The following is a 22,552-nucleotide window of genomic DNA, read 5'->3' on the forward strand; positions in this document are numbered from 1 at the left end:
GGTCGTTCACTCAACTGACTGAGCCACCCAGGTGCCCCTGTGTTTAACTTTTAGAGCACCATGCCAAACTTTCCCAAAGTGGCTGCACCATTTTACAATTCCACCAACAGTATGTGAGGGTTCCAGTTTCTCCACATCCTAGTCAGCACTTGTTATTATCCATCTTTTAATTTTCACTCTGCTAGTCTCATTGTGGGTTTGATTTGCATTTTCAAATGATTGATGATGTTGAGTATCTTTTCTTGTTCTTTCTGATATTTTGTTCCTCTGTTGGCCCTTCAGTGCTTTCTTTTTGGGTTATTTTTGTTAGTATGTTACTTTATTTCCTCTGTTGGGGGTGTGTGTGCATGTGTGTCTGTGCCAGTATCTGTGTGTTTTAGTGGGTCTAGAGTTAGCAGTATGCATCCTTAAATTATAAGAAGCTATTCAGGGGTACCCAGGTGGCTCAGTCAGTTAAGTGGGTTCAAACCCTGGTTGGAGCTCCATGCTATAAATGTGAAGCCTGCTTGGGATTCTCTCTTTCTGACCCTTCCTCTCTCTCTCTCAATAGATAGATAGATAGATAGATAGATAGATAGATAGATAGATCAATTTAAAAAAAGAAGATATTCAGAATTCTTATTGTGCCTTTTCACATATTACCTGATGCTTCAGTTTTCTCAATGCCAATAATATTTAAGGTCCCATCCAGCTTCCATTCAAAAAAGGTATTTTATCTTTTTAAAGATTATTACACATTGATTTCCAGTTGACTTTCAGTACTTTTTTGTTACCCAACATAAATAATCATAAAGGCATGTAAAATTTATATTATATGTATGCTTCTCTGCTAAAAGATGTATTTCATATGTTAATTTAAATTCTTTAATTTAAAATTTAAATTCTTTAATTAAATTTTTTAAAATTACCATGATTTTTTAACTTATCCTGGCTGTCATGTTGATTTTAGGATGTTTGGGTACAGCAGCCACTATATGGCCCTAGAAAAGATATGTTATTTAAATTGTTTTGTTCTGTGTCTTTGTATGATCTTTAATAAACAGTTTATTAAAAAAAAAAAAAAGAATAAACAGTTTCTCAGATGTTCTTAGCCTTTTACTTGTTGCTTCACTTGGAACCAAAATCTTTCTCCTAATCCAGTGCTTGGTGTTAAATGTGGCTTAACTATTCACACATGTATTTCATTTGCTTCAGAAATACTTGTAGCCAATGAAAGGAATGTAATTTTTTCATTTAGGTCTCCATTATGCTACCCATGATGACATGTCTTAATTGTTCCTCTGCAAGTAGACTGTGGGATACCCTTTCGTGTCTCGGAGAACTAACACATGCCTCAAAGAACTCAAGAGTCTTCTTTTCATCTGTGATCATTTAATATAGATTGCAGATATTAAAACGTGTTGCCCTGCATCATCAAGAGGCCAGCTCCAAGCAGCCAAGATTTGTGCTAACATACTTTACTCTGGTCATGCCATCCTTGCAAAATTGGTCTCACCCGCAGAAGCATATACTGTCTGAAGCTAATTGGTGGGGTTCTCAAAAATGGCTAACTTTGCGAGTTTGGAATAAGGAAAAGAGAGGTGTTTAGGAGCATTTGGAACTTTTTCAGACCAGAGAAAAGTGAAACTGGTTGTGTTCAGAACTTTTGGTTAATTTGATTTTTCTGTTAACCATATTCTATTGAGACATTTCATTATAATTCAGAATTTCATTTTAATTCATTATATTTCAGAAAGATGAGAGGTGTTTAAGTCATTAAGAGAGAATTGCATTGAGCTACATAGATGAAAAAGTCAGGAATGTTCCAGCAATTTTCAGCAGCATGGTGCCCATATAGTCTTCTTCCTTTAAGAAACAAAATCTGATCATCCACACAAAATTGTGGGCGTGCTCTTTTTCAGGGGGAGAGAGTATATGGTCTTAATCAAATTCTTAAAGCGCTTTATGTCCTATAGATTAAGAACCACTAAATAGAAAGTGTTAGCCTGATTTTTGGCTTCCCGCAGGCTTTTTGTTTTAAATGCCCTTGAAACATTTTCCCCCTTTTGAATTTCTGATGTTTTAAGAAAGGGATATAGATTTATATGAGGAGGTTTATCTAGCTTGAATTCTAAGCCCTCAAGTATCTCTTGGTAAGGTATGGAGATGTCTTAAGAAAACTTTAGCAAAAGCAATGTAATTGAAACTGAGTAGGATAATAGGGCTATTGGAAAGGAATCTCAAACATGCACTTCTTTGAGACAAGTAGAGGCTTTCAGACAGATTGTAGGCACAAAGAACAACACTGTTTATACACATTCAGTGTTTGCAGGACTGGTATGCTGGTGCTTCCTTTGCCTCACATTGGAATTAGAAGTTTCCCTAGCCTGGTCCAGCCTGACTCCTGCCACATCCTCCAGCGAAGCTGCCATTCTGGTGAAATAATCTCAGTATTAAAGATTCCATATTTTATTTTACTGCAAGAAAAACATGCCTTGTTGCTTGGAGTACTATGTGTACATTAGAAATTATAGAGGGGCTCCTGGGTGGCTCAGTCAGTGAAGCATTCAACTTCGGCTCAGGTCACAATCTCATGGCTCCTGGGTTCAAGCCCCACGTCAGGCTCTGTACTGACAGCTCAGAGCCTGGAGCCTGCTTCATATTCTGTATCTCTCTCCCTCTCTGCCTCTCCCTTGCTTGCACTCTGTCTCTCTCACGTGCTCTCAAAAATAAACTACAAAAAAATTTTTGTTATTCTAGAAAGCATGTAGTAAAGGGCTATTGTACCAAAGAGAGATTGTAATCTTCATACACTTTGCTACCAAAAAACAATTTTAAAAATACACCCCATTTTATTTTCTAATTCACCATTGCCACAGTATCTGCTTTTTACCGCCAGTTTGAGCTATTCTTTGTCCAGCTCCTCCCTCCTGAAGGGGCAGTACCAGCTTCACAGGCAGTAGAGAGAGGAAGTAGTCCATAACCGCTAAGGTTCAAGCCCAGGTATTCATATGCCAGTGCTTATGCTTTGAATGTGAATGCTGCAGTCAAATCAAATTTGTGAGAGCCTTGATATGCGGAAGTATTTTGCTGCATAATAAGCTAACTCTGTTCACATTTTCCCCAGTTGATGTATCAATAGTAAGGAGGTAGTGTCTTCTCTCTTTGAAAAAGCAAAATGTTTAATTTCTTATTTGCACAAGGCCCTTTGATTTTTTTTCCCATGAATATTTCCTCTGACTTTTTCTACAAACATAATTACCACAGATTGTCAGTCAACATGGTACATGCCTCTTTTTAAAATTACATTGACATATAACTTCTTTAGAGCTCCTTGCTTAGTGAGAAAAAAATTTTAATCAAGCAATAGGTGAAATTGTGCCCAGATTTGTTAATAGTTGAGAGATAGAATAACCATCCAACAACTAAACAGCTCTTTATTTTATATTAAATACAAGGCACATTTAGGTGCTAATCAAAATGCAGTTTATAGAATTGCCTAACTCTAATCAAGAAAAATTTAAGTTGCCATCAAACTGTCTTAAATGTTTCCTATAGAAAAATTAATCTTCAAAATTTAGAATATAGTATTTTGTGATAAGCTTTAAAGTTTATGTAACAATACAAAATTGTAGTTGCATATAGGAGTAGCTGCTTGTATTCTAGAGAAGTTTTTTCCATCTTTGTTTCTTAACCTGAAATATGAATTAATTAGGTTAGGCAAACACTGAATTTCTTTTTTTGTTTGCCATCTCAGTTACAGATCTAATTTTGACTGCTATCCATTCAAACTGTATAGTCTCTTTTTAATTGCATGAGTGAAGGTAAGACTTGCCTGTTTCACAGTCTATACCATTGATTATTAGAACTTTTATCTTTTCACCAAAACATGCTGTTTGTGGTTTGAAGTACAACAACTTATTCTGTGAGAAACCCTCTTACCATATTTATCTTCTTTGGAATTTGACAGTATATGGTCCAAGTAGATGGTATAATAACATGAAACTTCAGTAAGGGGCTTTGAGACCCCTTTTTACTTCCTGCTTTCTTTTTAACATTTGTCAACTATCAAACCATCAGTTCTCTCCCCCTTTCCTACCCATCCTCTGTAATTTATACTAATGTATTTTTGTGTTTGGGGCCATATGGTTAGGCCTCAGACATTCCACAGCTACCTAGAGGACATCATCAACTACCGCTGGGAGCTTGAAGAAGGGAAGCCCAACCCTCTGAGAGAAGCCAGTTTCCAAGACCTACCCCTTCGTACTCGTGTGGAAATCCTACACCGCCTCTGTGATTATCGGCTAGATGCAGATGATGTCTTCGATCTTCTCAAGGTGCTCAACTGGCAAACCCTTTTCCTAGAGCAAAAAAAGCAGGCAATCAGGATATAAAATCTGATGATGTTAAGAAAAGCTAGTTTGGCTTATGTTCCTAGTCTTGGGACTCTTTTTTTTCAACGTTTTTTTTTTTTTATTTTTTTTTATTTTTGGGACAGAGAGAGACAGAGCATGAACGGGGGAGGGGCAGAGAGAGAGGGAGACACAGAATCGGAAACAGGCTCCAGGCTCCGAGCCATCAGCCCAGAGCCTGACGCGGGGCTCGAACTCACGGACCGCGAGATCGTGACCTGGCTGAAGTCGGACGCTTAACCGACTGCGCCACCCAGGCGCCCCTAGGGACTCTTAATGCTAACAATGTATGCAATGACCACTGTAGCCAAGGCAATCCAAGCCATAAATTTAGATGACTGTATGTTATTTTGGTTTAATTTCTAGTTTGGTTTTGTCTTTATGTGGCTGAGTTCCAGCTGACAAAGGAACAGTCAGGCACCTATTTATTCACCCTGTCATCAGCCAAAATTGCAACTAAATTAGCTACTGAATTTTGTTTCCCAAGTTTTAAAATTTGATTTTATTTAATAGAAATATTTATTGAAAACTACAAAGACTATAACCCACATATTCAAGTGAGTGAGGTTCATCCCTACTATATACATACATTCATACATGTTACAAAAAATGCATTGGAGAAGGAAGATATAATATCTCTTCCCCTCTCCTTATTCTACTGTTACCTGTTTTGGAAGTCTATCTCAGAGGGAGAGTGTGAGCTATTGCTTTTCACTCATAAGAGGTCAGTTTCTAATCCTGTTCAGTCAGAAATGATTAAATGTGTTGATGACTTCTCATTTCAGCTCTGCTCATGGACTCAGTATAAAATCATTGTGTAATTTAAGTACAGTCTTAGCTGAGGACTCAAGATTTTCAATAGCAGTGGGGAGGCCAAAATAGGTCAGAGCCTGGGGTAAATTGGGAGCTGTATTACTGGATCTCAGCTAGAATAAGAGGTTACTGTAGGTTACGGTGGAGCTGCAATAGAGCTCATGTGGGACAAAGCTTTCACAACATTGGATTCTACTCTGTTATAATTGTCTTTCCTTTTATGGACACACACATAAATAACAGTAAGGCCAAACCAAATATATGTTCATCAGAATTCCTTTTTTGTTGTTTTGTTTTTGTTGGTAAAATGGGGGCAGTGATGGGGGTGGGAAACATTTGAAATATTTCCATATCCTGCTCTTCAAAGAAGGTACCATCTTCCCATTCTATCTGTGTTTCAGATGTCCTGGTTGAACATTACATAAGATGCTTAGGCATTTTAAAATATGAGGTCTATCTGACTATAAATTTGAAACTTCATTTTAGTTTTCCCGTTTTGTTTTGTTTCCTACTTCCCCAAACCTCTTTTCTCTGTTCTTCAACCAAGGGTCTGGATGCAGATAGTCTCCGTGTGGAACCATTGGGTGAAGACAATTCTGGGGCACTCTATTGGTATTTCTATGGAACACGAATGTATAAGGAGGACCCAGTGCAAGGAAAATCCAATGGAGAACTCTCTTTGAGCAGGTATAATCTGTGAGGTCAGGGCTGGGATAGCTACTATATAGAAATGTCATAAAAATTGAATACATCGGAATTCTGCAGCACAAATTTTTTTCTTCTGAAGGAGTCAGATATAACAGCATGTGTATAAAGAGTTGGCAAAGAGTTATTTCATGCAGAAATAAAAACGAATTCATAATGTAGCCTCTGCTATCAGAATGGTGAAAGATACTGTTGTTTGGATTTGAGGTTCCCAAGGAGTCCCACTGCCTTAACATAGACTGCTCTATACAGCAGGTTGCCCATAGTACCACCACATCACTGCAGTGGTTTTCCTGTCATAATCAACTCTTGATAGCTCCTTTTTTCTACTAGAATTAACGATCTGCTTCATCAGCATAGGACCGAAAAGACCTTAAAGAATGCCTGAAATGTACGCCTTACTAAATGCTTCCTAAATGAGGAAGGGACCTTGTTTCCATAGTGTCCCAAAATAATGCTACCATCTTACTTTTTTTTTTTGTATTAAAAAAAAAATTTTTTTTAATGTTTATTTTTTGAGAGAGAGAGAGAGAGCGCACGAGCAGGGGAGGGGCAGAGAGAGAGAGGGAGACACAGAATCCAAAACAGGCTCCAGGCTCTGAGCTGTCAGCACAGATCCCAGCGCGGGGCTCGAACTCACAAACCGTGAGATCATGACCTGAGCCTAAGCCAGACGCTCAACCAATTGAGCCACCCAGGTGCCCCTTTTGTATTTTTTTAAATGTTTGTTTTTGAGAGAGAGTGAAAGCAGGGGAGGGGCAGAGAGAGAGAGGAAGACACAGAATCTGAAGTGGGCTCCAGGCTCCAAGCTGTCAGCACAGAGCCCAACGCAGGACTTGAACTCAGGAACCCAAGATCATGACTGAGCTGAGTATCAGTTCTATTACAGAACATTTTGATTTAATGTGCTATTTCATAGGGAAAGTGAAGGCCAAAAAAGTGTCTTAGCTGTTCCTGGGAAAACCGGAAAAAGAAGAGGAAGACCCCCAAAACGGAAGAAAGTACAGGAGGAGATTATAGTGAGGTAAGACATTCGTGTTAGTCTATGAGGGTCATAAACCCACACACTAGAAGGGACCTTAATTCACTTGCTCTTTCATCCTTGATTTTCCTTCGTGCCACTGGAAGGATATAGGACTTAGATTATGAAGGCTTGGGTCAGAATCTTCACAAAATTACCAAGTGTACACTAGGGCTTCCCTAGCTGCATGAACTACCCCTCTCTAAGCCTATTCTTTTACTGGATAGTAGGTATACTACTAATAATAAGGATTAAATTGAACAGGATAATGAATGTAACAGTATAAATGACTGAAAACCATGCATGACCTACAGAAAGTGCTCAATATGTATTAACTTTGAAAATTGGTTGTGCCACACGTTTTTTTCATAGGAGTGTAGAGCTAAGTTAATTCTGGTTAACTGTTGTCTAATAATCAGGATTTAATAGGTTTATATATCCTATATAAGTTTAAGAGTTAATTCTTTCCCTATAAGGAGATTTTAGTAGCAAATATGCTTTATTGTGTTTAGAATACAATTTCCTATGGTAAACTACAGGTAAGAGCTTAATCTTAGCAAGGAAACAGAGTGTTACATATGGGAAATTTTGTTTTATACATTGTGATCTTTTAGGAAATTTTACCATGTGAATTTTAATGTAAGAATTTTGAAAATCTGGCCTATACTGTATAAATATACTTTCTTTAAGGATCAGCTCTATCATTCTATACCTATGGAAGTTAAGTCATATCCTTAAAAATTCTAATAACAGAGGACAAACCACTTCTTTCCTCTAAATTATAGAACTACTAAATAACCTAAATGCTTGAAGTAGGCCAGATTTCTCTTTGTTGCTTATTAACTACTAAGAAGTATTTATTTCTAGGAATAAATTCATAAATTTATGAATATAAATCAGTCAGAATTCGATTTTTTTTTTTTAACTTAAGAATCAGTGTTCCACTTTCCAGGAATTTGATTACAAAGCATAGCTTTCCTCTATGGGTTTTATGAGAGATGTTTTATAATCATGTTGTATACACATGGCATCCATTTCAGAATTTTGTTAGCAATCTAGACTTTCTTATAGATTCAGGATGCTATGTTATACCTATCTCCATTTCCCTGTTCAATACCAACAATTAAGGTATCTTACTATGAGGATTTTAGAATCATTTTAACATCATATGTGGACTTGTGCTACCCTCTGCTGGTGATTTTATTCTTTAGAGCTCTGTATGCAGGACAGTATTTGTATATTTTTAAATTAAATAAAATTTAAAATTCAGTTCCTCAGTCATACCAGCTACATTTCAAGTACCCAGTAGCCACATATGGCTCATGGCTACCATACTGGACAGTGACAAGACAGAACATTTTCATCCTCGCAGAAAGTTCTATAGAGCAGCACTGCTATAGATAATTGAAAACAAACAGAAGGCCACAGAGAGTGACCTACATGATTCAGGGGTACAAATGATGATGATACTTAACACTATTTCACTGAACGCTTCTGTATTTAATAATTTAATCTCCAACATCCCTGTGATGTAGGCATTATTTATAGCCTATTTTAAGGAAAGTTAATTAACTTTCCTGAGGTCACATGGTAAGAGGCAAGCCTTGAATGGGGACAGTCTGACTTTAGAGCCTGCGTTCTTAACCTCTACCTTGCTTTTCTTCAGTATAGCCCTGATCAGGGAGGAAGACACTAGAATCCCTATTGTTTAGGGCAGGGCAGATGGGTAGGCATTTAACCGGTAACACTTAACTCCTCTGTTTGACTTCCAAAAAAATGTTTTAAAACCTAATATTTTCCTGTGCATATCATTGTGCAATTTAATTGGTGCCTCCTTTCCCTGTGTTTCAGTGAAAAACAGGAAGAAAACTCCTTGGCATCCGAGCCACAGACAAGAAATGGTAATGACTTTTGTTGGAGTTTAGAAAAGATTTGGGCACCTGAGTGATAGCTCATTCGGTTAAGCATCTGACTCTTGATTTCAGCTCAGATCACCATCCCAGGGTTGTGGGATCCAGCCCCATGTCAGGCTCCACACTGAACATAGAGCCTGCTTAGGAGTGTCTCTCTCTCTCTCTCTCTCTGTCTCTCTCTCTCTCTCTCTCTCTCTCTCTGCCTCTGTCTCTGTCTCTGTCTCTGTCTCTATACCCCCCCTTTCCCTCCCCACCCCATGCATGCCTATCTCCCACACTCATGCTCTCTTGCTAAGATATAAAAATAACTAGAAAAGATTAAGTAAATATGATTGATTTATGATGACAACTCTTTTCCCAGAGCCATGCAAAGCAATTAAGCTTATTGCAGCAGCCTTCTAACTGGTTTCTTTGCCCTTCTTCAGTTCTCTCTTCCTCACACTTACCTGTGCCTATCTCTCCATCTGATGGATAACTTCAGATCTTCACTTGTGCTTTCTAACCTGGGCACAGTGTAATGGGCACATTACATTTGGATAAATGAGCAACTTCTCAAAGACCTATCTTTTTAATGTAAAATGCTATGTAAGGGATTATATTGGATTCCTAACCAGATTTCAGTTCCGTAATCCAAATTGCCTAAAACTGGGAGTGGGAGAGGAATATCAATTTATATACAGTATGTCAACATAAATGAAACAGGAAGACTGCAGAGGATCAAATCAGAACCTTTTGAATAGAAAAGTAAGTATATTTAAGCATTTCTATTAAAATCTGTAATTACGACGGTCACAATACTTTTAGGTGTAAATAGTAACATGAAAATCAAAATTATACGTTATCAACTTTTTAAAATTAATACCCTTTTTTTAAAAATGTTTTTTATTTCCTGGTTTTTTTCATACCCGGAGGAGAATGAAATTGAGAATAAACAGAAAAAAGGTCCTAGTGGTATCTATCTAATGAACCTATCCTTTCTTTTTTAGGGTCCCAAGGGCCAGGTCAAGGCACCTGGTGGCTCCTGTGCCAAACAGAAGAAGAATGGAGACAGGTCACTGAGAGTTTTCGGGAGAGAACCTCTCTTCGAGAACGGCAGCTCTATAAGCTCCTCAGCGAGGACTTCTTGCCTGAGATCTGCAACATGATTGCCCAAAAGGTATGCAAACCGGTGGTTCCTCCTCTTCTTTAGTAGCTATAAAACTGCTTTATTTAAGGATGATTCATTAAGTTTTGAATACATTTCTAGTGTCTCCTGGAAGTGGTACAAGCCCTTCACTTTGATCTGGAATGTTAAAAAGGGACCTCATGCCACCCACTCTCCTTCACTGTGGATCATCCAGTATTCTCCTTAGCCCCACAAAATCCTCGGTGACTCCCATTCCATAGTACTTAGGATGGCTTTTCACAGTTTAGAACCAACTTTCCTTCTGTAACATTCCTCAGAAAATGTTCCCCAAGCCCCCAGGTGTATCTTCTATCAGCCTGTGCATACTTCTGTATATATATGCTGCTTTTTTTTTGGGGGGGGGGGGGCAGAAACTCTCTCTCTTCCAGTAAGCAGCAAGTTCTGAAGGGTATTTGTCTTTGTAGCTCCAGGGCCACTCTGCCAGCTCCACATGTGTGATGCTTTTTCCGGTTTTATGTTATAGTTCCATAAATCGCACTTTCTATATTTTCATGCATATACACCCTCATGTATGCCTTTTTTTAAAATGTTTATTTTTAAGAGAGACAGAACTGGAGTGGGGGAGGGGCAGAGAGAGAGGGAAACACAGAATCTGAAGCAGGCTCCAGGATCCGAGCTGTCAGCACAGAGCCTGATGCAGAGCTTGAACCCACGGACTGTGAGATCATGACCTGAGCCAAAGTAAGACGCGCAACCAACTGAGCCACCCAGGTGCCCTGTCTTTTCTCAAGCATCTTTCTCCTTCTCCTTCCCTGCCTATTTGAATACTACTCTCCGTAAGATCTCCCGTGTCTCCCAATTTTAGGATTTTCTCCCTTATGTTTTTTTTTCTTTTAATGTTTATGTATTTTTGAGAGACAGCAAGCAGGGGTGGGGGAGGGGCAGAGAGAGAGTGAGACAGAGGATCCGAAGCAGGCTCTGTGCTGTCATCGCAAAGCCTGACACAGGGCTCGAACCCACAAATCATGAGATCATGACCTGAGCTGAAGTCATATGCTCAACTGACTGAACCACCCAGCCGCCCCTACCTAACACATTTTGTCATGACTTAATTCTGTTTTGAGTTGTTTAAGCTTTGTTTAGATTAGGCACCATATCTTACTGTTTTAAACCCTATAACACCTAATGTAAAGCCTTTTCCATGGTGGATGCTCAAGAGTCATTGACTTTGCTTATTTCATTGCAATAATATAATACTTCTGACTGTTGCACATGTTCATAAAAGTCAGAAAATTTTGACCACCTGCCACTGAAATCTGAAGAGAAAGAATAAATTAATTGCTGTAGCACCTCCAGAGAAAAACAGAAGGAGAAATATATTAATTTGTTGTGAATCCAGTGGTATTTCTAACTTTTCTAAGTAGGTTGGTGCTTTAAAAGGAAAATTGTAGAAAGTCACCATTCTTATTAGAGATCTTATAGAGTGCTTCAATAATTACATTTTAATGGATGAGCAAAAGAAGAATCTCCATTTCCTCATCACCATACTTAATTCCATATACTATAATTATACTTAAGTTTGTGACCTGCTACCCACTGTGACAATTTTTCCAGGAATTGAAACACATAATCTGATTTTCTTTTTTTTTTTTTAAGTTTCTTTTTTTTTGAGAGAGAGAGAGCACTTGTGAGAGCAAGTGATCGAGGAGCAGAGAGAGAGAGAGAGAGAGAGAGAAATTGAATCCCAAGCAAGCTTTGCACTCGGCGCAGAGCCCAACACGGAGCTCAATCTCACGATTTTGAAATCGTGACCTGAGCCAAAATCAAGAATGGGAAGCTTAACCAACTGAGCTACCCAAGCACCCTTAATCTAATTTTCTTAAAGTAACTATTATGTGGAGATGGTTTTATAACTGTACGTGACTTTATATATAACGATGACACATTAAATCATCAATAAGGCATATGACTACTCTGCTTAAGCCTTCTTTTGTAATTTTTGCCTTTTTTTTTTTTTTTTTTTTTTTAAAGTAATCTCTAGGGGCACCTGGGTGGCTCAGTCGGTTAAGCGTCCGACTTTGGCTCAGGTCATGATCTCATGGTTTGTGAGTTTGAGCCCCACGTCGGGCTCTGTGTTGACAGCTTGGAGTCTGGAGCCTGCTTCAGATTCTGTGTCTCATTCTCTCTCTGCCCTTCCCCCACTTGTGCTCTGTCTCTCTCTCTTTCAAAAATAAGTGAATGTAATCTCTACATCCATTGTGTTCAATCCCTTGACCCCAAGATCAGTAGTCACACGTTCTACCAACTGAGCCAGCCAGGTGCTCTTATAATTTCTGCTTTTTTACTGCAGTATTCAACCTATGATTTTTTTGAATAGATGAACTAAGAAAAAAAACTTACAAGCATAAAACTGATGGTTTTGATGGGAAAAATTTCAAAAGTTATTCTTTGCAAGAGAAGAAAAATTTTTAAAATAAGATAAACATGAATTATAATTCTCAAGAAACATGAAATTACAAGCCAAATAATAACAACAGATTTGGTATTTTGAAAGGCGTATAGTGCTATAAATTAGCAAACCTTAGTAAAATAGGGTATTAATTACAAAAACAAGAGAATCTAAATTGTGCAGTAGAAAAATCTAAGGGGCACCTGGGTGGCTCAGTCTATTAAGTGTCCGACTTAACTCAGGTCATGATCTTGCGGTTCGTGAGTTCAAGCCGCATGTCGGGTTCTGTGCTGATAGCTCAGAGCCTGGAGCCTGCTTCAGATTCTGTGTCTCCCTCTCTCTCTCTCTCTGTTTATCTCTCTCAAAAATTTAAAAATTTTAAAAATGAAGAGAAAAATCTTAGCAGTTCAGTAATTAGGGGAAAAGAGTTATCACAAAGGGATCCCATCAAAAACTCCAGAATCAGGGGCGCCTAGGTGGCACAGTCGGTTAAACATCCGACTTCAGCTCAGATCATGATCTCGTGGTTTGTGAGTTCGAGCCCTGCTTCAGGCTCTGTGCTGACAGCTCAGAGCCTGGAGCCTGCATCGGATTCTGTGTCTCCCCTTCTGTCTGCCCCCGTCCCCTGCTCGTGCTCTATCTCTGTTTCTCAATAATAAATAAACATTTTTAAAAATTAAAAACAAAAAACAAAAAAAACTCCAGAATCACTTGAATGTATTCACAGGTAAATTTTTCTAAACCCTTAAAAAAAGATAACTTCTAAACATTTCAAAAATGAAGAAAGAAATGGGTAGCTACCCTTGTTCATTCAGATACAGATATCTTAGATTCCTATTCTTCATATAAACACACCCTCTTCATTCAGTAATATAAATGTCAAGTCCTTAATACTAACAAATAAAAGCCATCCTTCACCAAAAGAATAATAATTCTTTTGTTCCTAATAATCCCTAGGTTCTATTATTGGTAACATTGTCTTGGAAGTTTTATCTAGTATAATGATACAAACAAGAGTCAGAGGCAAAACATTTTGCCTGGAGGAATATGATGAATCTGCTTAGAAGTCTGTTAATTAGAAGTTAGTAATAGTGCTGGGTAACTAGACTTTCTGCATCAGAATCACCTTGCACACTTATTAAAAGCTCAGATTCTTGCCAGTATACCACTCCCAACCCCTATCAGAATTGTTAGAGGTGTTATCTGTTAATATGCAGTTGTAGAAGCTCTCAGGTGATTATTAGGCATACTGATATTTAAAGATTGCTGAAAAAATCCCATTTACAGTAGCAACAAAACAAATTTTGCTGTGAAACTAACTTGAGTTGTACATAGTTGATAAGAAAGAAAAAGCTACAGAACTGTTAGTAGATACATATTTTTTAAATCTCATGTAAATATATTAAGATCTCTGTTCCTAGAAGGAAAGATTTTTTTTTTAAGTTTATTTATTTATTTTGAGAGAGACAGCACGAGTGGGGAAGAGACAGAGAGAGAATCCCAAGCAGGCTCTGCACTGTCAGCACGGAGCCCAACATGGAGCTCGAATCCACGAAACCGTGAGATCATGACCTGAGCCAAAACTGAGAGTTGGACACTTAACCAACTTAGCCACACAGGCGCCATGGAAAGATGCTTAGATATCAATATTCACCAAGATAAATTGAGATTTATTATAGCCTTAGCCAAATCCGAAGATAATAAAATTTTTTCTCCAAAATAACAGGTGGATAAAAAGTATTGTAAAATAGGAGTGTTAGAAGAGGTAGATGACAATCATATGTATTATCCCTTAAATCAGCATATTGGAAGCATTCTGAAGGGGCCTTCATGTAACAGACATGCTTATCATAAATGATTTACTCAAAGCAGTACAAATGTACCAATCTTCACGGTCTTTGCTGAACTTGGCATTTAGCAATTTTTTTTTAACGTTTATTTAGTTTTGAAAGAGAGCGTGAGAGACAGAGTGAATGGGGGTGGGGCAGAGTGAGGGGTACAGAGGATCCGAGTCAGGCTCTGAGCTGACAGCAGCAAGCCCTATGTGGGACTTGAACTCATGAACTGTGAAATCATGACCTGAGCCAAAGTTGGATGCTCAACAGACCTAGCCACTCAGGTGCCTTGGCATTTAGCATTTAAGACATATGTTCATCAACATTTGTAATATTTTTACAAATGTGTTTGTGTTTATTGTACTTGTTACAGTAATTACACAAATATTATGAAGTCAATAAAATATGAGCATAAAAATTTCTTTGAAAATTTTCCATTAAAAAAAATCATTGAATATGAGTTGCTTTAAAAACTTGACTCTCTAGGGGCGCTTGGGTGGCTCAGTCAGTTAAGGGTCTGACTTCAGCTCAGGTCATGATCTCCAGTTTGTGGGTTTGAGCCCCGCATCAGGCTCTGTGCTGACAGCTCAAAGCCTGAAGCCTGCTTTGGATTCTGTATCTCTCTCTCTCTGCTCCTCCCCTGCTCACTCTCTCTCTCTCAAAAAACAAATAATAAACATTTCTTTATCAACGTTTTTTTTTTTTTTTTTAATTTATTTTTGGGACAGAGAGAGACAGAGCATGAACGGGGAAGGGGCAGAGAGAGAGGGAGACACACAGAATTAGAAACAGGCTCCAGGCTCCGAGCCATCAGCCCAGAGCCTGACGCGGGGCTCAAACTCACAGACCGCGAGATCGTGACCTGGCTGAAGTCGGACGCTTAACCGACTGCGCCACCCAGGCGCCCCAATAAACATTTCTTTAAAAAGTTGACTCTCAAGGCAGTGCACCTAGCTGGCTCAATCAGGAGAGCATGTGACTCTTAATCTCGGGGCTGTGAGTTCAAGCCCCATGTTGGGTGTAGAGTTTACTTTAAAAATAAAAAATAAAAAGCTTAATTCTCAAATTAGAGCAAAGCAGTAAAAGATTGAATAGGACAAAAATCATTAAAATGATAAGGTTTCTGCATTTGGATTACAAATCCAATCTCTTTAACATCTCACTTTCACTTAAACAGAACTGGTAGGGCAGATAATGGCTTAAGAGGTTAATTTATATGACTGACTCATAGGAAACCCTCTCAATGGGGTACTGCATCATATGATTGGTGAATGGCAGTACATTTATACATTAAGTAAAATACATGCTTGAAGTATATACATTTTTTAAATTCCTTGCTTTAACTATGTTACCCTACCACTACCCATCCTAATTATATTGGCCAAGAGAGATTTTTTTTTTTTTTTGTAATAATGAAAAATGCCAGTGATTCAAATGTGACATTTGAAACATATTATCAGTAGAACATAATGTGGTGCTCACAGATACACCCATTATATATAAAATACAGTTTGGGAACACCTGGGTGGTACAGCTCTGTTGGTTAAGCATCCAACTCTTGATTTCAGCTCAGGTCATCATCTCAGTATGTAAAAGCACAAAACAGCTAGGACAGTGGACAGAGGGTTAATATGGCATAGCAGGAGTCAAGAGCTTTTCTTTCAAACTTCATTGAATAATGGTGCTTCCCTTTTCTAGTTATCCCTTTGGATAAGTTACTTGATATCTCTAAATTTTTAGTTTTTGTTAGTAAAATGAAAGCTCTAACTTCACAGAAGTTTCTATGGGAATTAAGCAAAAGAAACCACATCAGTGTACCTGGCATAGTACACAGCTACCAGTAGGTACTTGGTCCTATCCATTGTTCATGGTTGTAGATAATTGGTGAGAAACCTTGTTAGAAAACTAAATCTTACCAAAATAAATGCAAGTGTGAAGAAAGTTAAAACAGATTAAATAAATAGCTCTCTAAATGTTGAAATAATAAAAGAATCAGTAAGCTTTTTTTGACCATATAAAAGTTAAGCTTTTATGGTAAGGTTTAAATAAAAGATCTAAGCTAGTAAAAGTATTTGTTACTAATATTACAGGCAGTAATATTTAAACAGCTTATAAACATTAGGTCTTTAACAAATGAATAGACTTAGAGTATAGATAATTCACACAAAAGAGTAAAGTTGTAGGAAAACAAGTTCATCTTCTTTATCAAGACTACCATTTCCACATTAGTAACTTTTGTCTGATTTGGCAAAGTTTGGAGTCAAGTTGATGTTAGCCGCTATTGCTACTAGCATGGTAAACTCGTACAATCCCTTCGAAAGAGAATTCCATGGTAAATTTTCACATTTACTTAAAATTGAAGAGCTCTTCCTCTTGGGGTCTTTAAGCTCGTAAAGGAGTCGCTCATAGGCATATTTGAGGAAACTGCTGTGGTAGCTTTTGTGAAAAAGAAGGTCGTGACACTTTGACGGTTAGATTACATTTGTACTGAGGACTGGTCATTCTCCTAACAGGAAAGCTTTCTAAAGCTTCTTTTTAAATCTACCACAATTGCTTTGCAGTATGTTTGCATTGTATAGACCACACCTTTTTGTCACTGACTTTTTTTCTACCCTTTGTGCCTTTACCTCATTGATTCTTCAAGTTTCAAGACTTTGGATTAAGTGGTACTGGAACCAAACCTGGGTAATGCTGATACTGATACTGAAGCCACAAAATTACTCATCTTAACTGCAAAGCCTTTGCTTACCACCTCAATATAGGTTACATTGGCGAAGCTATGGGGCTCATTCCACAAAAATTCCAAAACTTATGCTGACCTTAGGTAAATACCTAGCGTTAGTTAAGTTTCAAAACTCCTTTCTTGAAATGTCCTATAGTGATTGCTTTCAAGCTTTTAAATTTTGTCAAGTCTAATCTTCTCAGGCAAGCTCTCTGATTTCTGGTCCCTGAGTCTTTTTCCCCACTTCTGTCTTGCTACTTTGGTTCTCAGCTGAGGCAGCCACCCTCACTTCTCACTGCTGCCACTGAGCTGCCTTTTAGGGGAGTTCTGCCTCCATCTGCTCGTAATGCCTCCTTTCAGAGCCATTCCCTTCAGTGAAAAGTGGTAAAACATGGCTTTCTCTTAATAATTTGCAACAAAATATTTTTTTAGTGTTTAAATAGTTAAAAGAGTTTCTTGCCAGTGATAAATATTGATAGAGGAGACATTTGGTGTCTGTAAGTTTTTTGCTTTTTTTTTTTTTTTTTTCTTTTAAGAAAATAAACTGGCTTGGTACCTTATGGAATTGAATAGTCATTTTATTGACTGTCCAAAGGATACCTTTGGCTCTTATTTAGGTAAAGCCATAACCCATGTGCCTTAAAGGCCACTCTAATCCTGGCAGCAGCAGTAGCAGTAGCTGAGAACACCCTAATCTGTCTTTTCCTTTCTTTTCCTCACTTCTAACTATAGGGAAAGCGTCCACAGCGCACAAAGGCAGAATTGCAACCTAGGTGGATGTCTGACCACCTGTCCGTCAAATCCATCAAGCAAGAGGTGAGTGTGTATGAGAGTAGAGAGGAGTTTTAAGTGTTCAAAAAGATTGTTCCATTTTTATTTCAGGTACTCCTTTTATTCCTACTTTTTAATTTACCTTTACCTCAATTTCTAAATCTCAGACTTTTATGGAGCATTCTTATACATGAGATGCACTTTTAGAAAAAGAAGACATTAAAAAGTAAGATATGACATTGCACTCTTTTGGATCTTAACAGTTAATTTCCAGTGATGATAAACATATCCATATCTAATATAGGTGAGAATGATAAGCACTATAATAGATATCTATGTAGTAGAAGTTCATGACTGCAAAAATGGAAAAAATTAGTGGTGGGCAAAGAAAGGGGAGTTGAGGCAAGCAGAACTATACTTCACCTGAACCTTGGAGAATGACTAAGATTTTGATGGTGGATAGTGGGGGCAGAAGAGTAATACACAAGAGTAATATAAACAAAGCACAGAGGCATGATGATATATAAATGTGGTAAAAGAACAGTACATATTTGGATGTGTCTGGCATATAAGATGTGTTGTTGTATATAGTGGAAGAAAATGCCAGAACGATGAAATTTTTGAGTCTCCGGACTCTCAAGCTTATATTTTCAATAGACAGGCAGTAGTTAGTGAGGTTATGTCATTAGAGCTTTGTTTTAGGAAGCTACCTTTCTGGTCACACCATGATAAATGATTTTTTAAGGAAACACTGGAAAGTAAGAAATCCATTAGCAGTATACTTCCAGCAGGAAAGAATAGTGGAATCCCTGCTATTGAAAATGTAGGTCTAAAATGGAGGAAATGAGGGGTACTTGGGTGGCTCAGTCGTTTAAGTGTCTGACTTCGGCTCAGGTTGTGATCTCACAGTTTGTGAGTTCGAGCCCTGTGTTGGGCTTGTGCTGACAGCTCAGAGCCTGCTTCAGATTTTGTGTCTCCCTGTCTCTCTGCCCCTCCTTCTCTCTCTTCTCTCTTCTCTCAAAAATAGATAAACATTTAAAATAATAAATAAAATGGAGGAAATGGTGGAGGTCGGGGAGTGGCAGGAGAGGGTCATTAGTGCATGAGGGTCATTAGTATCATGGTATTTGTTGTTTTGAAAAATATGACAGTGAAAGAAAACAAATTGTGAAAAAGTAAAGAGGAAGCAGGGTTGAGGAGAGCTTGTGGAGTTTTCATTTTTTTAAATTGAGATGTAGCATGGACATGAAAGATGTCCATGAATGAGAAAGAGACTGCATGTAGCTGACTCTGGTAAGGTGAAGTGCCTACGAAGCAGGGCCTTGCCATGGAGTTTCTCCCGTTTCTCCTAAGTTAAAAACACAAACTTTGATGGGGCAGGAAAACGTTAGGAGTTCACACTGGATGTTCATCTATCCTCTGAAGGTGAGAGTGGAGATCTAATGAAGACACAATATTTAGGTCAACAACTAATGTATTTAAAAAAGGGTTTCCCCACATCCAGAAGCCGACTATGTTTGGGCATTTTCATTTTGTACCATAGTTTAGGGTAGTTAAATGACTTTAGCAGCACACGTATAGGAAGGGACAAAATTGATACTTACATTTACTGAGATTTAAAAATTGTCAAGGTGGTAAAGGAATGTGAGGCCAAAGGAACTTGATTGCAGGTGATGATATATTTGATGCTGGAAGTCCAATAGGAGAGTGGAATTCAGGGAGAGACAGTCATAATGAAAGCACCCAGCAAGTGATTTCCCTAGATCCCCCTTCCCAGTCTGTGAAGGTTATATAGAAGGTGCCTTGTACTCACGGCCCTCAATCCTCTGAAACCTCCATTTCCTCACTCTTCTTTTACCAGAGGTTTTTCTTTGTTGCTAATTTCAATCTCAAATCCAGACTCTGTGCTGGGCAGTTCTTACAGTCTCTGTACTTTTTAACTTTTTAATGCCTTTTAGCATTATGTTTTGTTGAATATCACATAGTTTAGTGGTCTTAGAAAGTATGGAGCTTCTTACTACCTCAAAGTAATGTTTTTATGACTTAAATTCAGGTGACAGCATAATTTGTTTTACAGAGATCTTATCATTAACTAAATACATTCTACCTTGAGCCTAAAAAAAGGAAAAAATTAATTTATAAATTTTTACTTAAATATACTTGCATTTAACCTTTATTTCTGTTTTTGAGTTCATAGACATGTTCTTGCCAGTTGATAAACTGCCCAACTTTTAATGATTGGCAATTCTGTCATGACTGACTTCAGCCTCCCCAGTCTCTTCTTTCCTATAGCATCATTAGTTTCGGAATGGCCTTTGGTAATTGGTATCCAGCCATAGTTCTCAAATGGTTTTCTAGCTCCTTTTGTTTTGTTGTGTCCTCTCCACTTTCTTCAATACCTTAAGAGTTAACACCTCTTTGAAAGTTCTCTTTCCTATTTTCTGTTCATTGTCCCTGTACTGAGTCCTAAATGCCTTAATGTACATTTCACATTACATAGTGATCTGAATACAGACCTAAAAGTTTTTCATGGCTGTAAGCAAAGCTTAGCTTCAGATACTAAAATTTCTTCTTTTAGTTATTTTTTGTAGTGTTCTTTTTTTTCTGTTTTCTTTAGTTTTAGATGTAACTAACCATGGAATTGTAGAGCTCCTGAATATCTGTTCCGGTACCCAATGTCCTAGAGAAAACGTTAGATGTGTTATGAGTTTTGTGCTTTTGTTTAAGCAGCAGAGAATCATCAGGCCATTAAAACCTTTTAGGCAGCATAGCATGACCTATATTGGTTACCTAGGAGTCCAATCTTTTTGCCTCAAAAAGTCTTTTAATTGTGACTCCTGGGGAAAATATTAGCGAAGGGAGATAGTCTTTCTAAACTCTGAGATTAGGGCTGCATTGGTTATTTTTGTCAGGACACTCTGGACATTACTCTTACTAGGGACCTCTTTGTGGTGGTATGGTCTCAAGTGTGCTACTAAAGGTGGCAAGGGTGCCAGGGTATCTGATAACCTGCCCTGGGTGAGGGGGGAGCACGGAAGGGGAGTTTAGGCACTGCTTCAACCGGATTCTATTTATAATACTTTAGAGGATTTCAAAGTGATGTCTCTAATTAGCTTCTCATTAAAATCCCCCCTTGATTCTAGCAGGTCTCTTATCTATAAAACATTTAAAAGATAAAATAATAAAGAATTTAGATAACCCCCCATTTATACAACTGACCACTTACAAAGGAAAAACAAATGCAGTGTCAAACAGCATAAGAATTTTTTTAACTGTTCAGGTTTTTTTTGTTTTGTTTTTGTTCCTTTGGTTGTACTTGCTGTTTAAACTCTTAGTGTTTAAACTATTAAAAATTAAAACATTACTAAAAGTGTCTCCAGGCTGTGAGTCCGATCCTTCAGTGGTAGTTTCATTAATATTCGCTTTAGCTTGGGGTGGTGTACTGCTGGAAATGAGAACAAAAATTTTTAATTTTTTTAATGTTTATTTATTTTTGAGAGAGAGACATGGAGTGTGAGCAGGGGAGGGGCAGAGAGAGAGGGAGACACAGAATCCAAAACAGGCTCCAGGCTCTGACCTGTCAGCACAGTGCCTGATGCCGGCTCAAAATTCAGGAACGGCAAGATCATGACCTGAGCGGAAGTCAAGACACTTAACCAACTGAGCTACCCAGGCACCCCAAGAACAGAAGTTTTAAAACAGTTTCTTGGTACATAGCATGGATTTTTTTTTCAGATTTGTATGATGCAATTTGTATAAAATAATAATTGTTGAGAATTCATATCAGATAAGAACTGCTGAAATTATAGCACATGATGAAACAAAGCCACACACCAATTTACATTCCCACCAACAGTGCATGAGGGTTTCCTTTTTCTCTGCATCCTTGCCAACACTTGTTATTTCTTATCTTTTTAATGATAGCCATTCTAACAGGTGTGAAGTAATAACATCTCATTGTGGTTTTGATTTTCATTTCCCTGATGATTAGGAATGTTTCATGTACCTGTTGACTTTCTGTGTCTTTTCTTTGGAAAAATGTTCAGGTTCTCTGCTCATTTTTTTTTTTTTAATTTTTTAATGTTTATTTATTTTTGAGAGAGACAGAGACAGAATGCCAAGTGGGTTAGGGGCAGAGAGAGGGAGACACAGAATCTGAAGCAGGCTCCAGGCTCTGAGCTGTCAGCACAGAGCCCAATGTGGGGCTCGAACCCACAGAGCTATGAGATCATGACCTGAGCCAAAGTCAGGCGCTCAACTGACTGAGCCACCCAGGCGCCCCTCTGCTCATTTTTTTTAAGAAGAAAAAGATTGGGGGTTTTTTTGCTATTGAATTGTCTAATAAGCTTTTTTAATATGCTACAAATTTAAGTTACTCAACTGTTGTATCTTACATGCTTAGCATAAATATTAATTCATTGAAAACACAACTGAAGAGATACATACTGTGTAATTCCAATCATATGACATATTCAGAGCAAGTAAATCCACAGAGACAGAGCAGATCAGTGGTTGCCAGGTGCTGCAGGATTGGGGAGTAAGGACTGGCTGGCTGATGGGTTCAGTGTTTTCTTTTGGGGTACTAAAAATATTTTGCAACCTAATGTAGGTAGTGGTTACATAACATAGTGAATGTACTAAATACCACTGAGTTATACACTTCACAATTGTTAATTTTATGTGAATTTCACTTTGATTTTTAACAAAAACTTATTGAGAGTAAGTTTTACATAGTTTTTAAATGATGTAGGGCCTCTGATTTAGCAGAAAATTTTTTACATCTGTAATTGTCCCAAACTTTGGGAT

The 22,552-nt window shown here is 37.9% G+C and overlaps 1 protein-coding gene across 4 annotated transcripts in view; it reads left to right on the forward strand.

Moving 5' to 3' along the window:
* The window catches only part of LOC131520226 (chromatin remodeling regulator CECR2), a 178,735-nt gene that overhangs the window by 115,425 nt on the left and 40,758 nt on the right, over positions 1–22,552 (forward strand). For 3 of the 4 annotated variants that reach the window (XM_058744240.1, XM_058744239.1, XM_058744242.1), the window contains exons 3-8: positions 4,133–4,316; positions 5,752–5,891; positions 6,829–6,933; positions 8,782–8,831; positions 9,830–9,999; positions 17,708–17,791. In XM_058744240.1, coding sequence (XP_058600223.1) covers positions 4,133–4,316; positions 5,752–5,891; positions 6,829–6,933; positions 8,782–8,831; positions 9,830–9,999; positions 17,708–17,791 — 733 coding nt within the window. The remainder of the gene's footprint in view (positions 1–4,132; positions 4,317–5,751; positions 5,892–6,828; positions 6,934–8,781; positions 8,832–9,829; positions 10,000–17,707; positions 17,792–22,552) is intronic. The other variant, XM_058744241.1, reaches the window with a different exon arrangement.

This window comes from Neofelis nebulosa, chromosome 8, assembly GCF_028018385.1.
Source record: "Neofelis nebulosa isolate mNeoNeb1 chromosome 8, mNeoNeb1.pri, whole genome shotgun sequence".
NCBI lineage: Eukaryota > Metazoa > Chordata > Mammalia > Carnivora > Felidae > Neofelis > Neofelis nebulosa.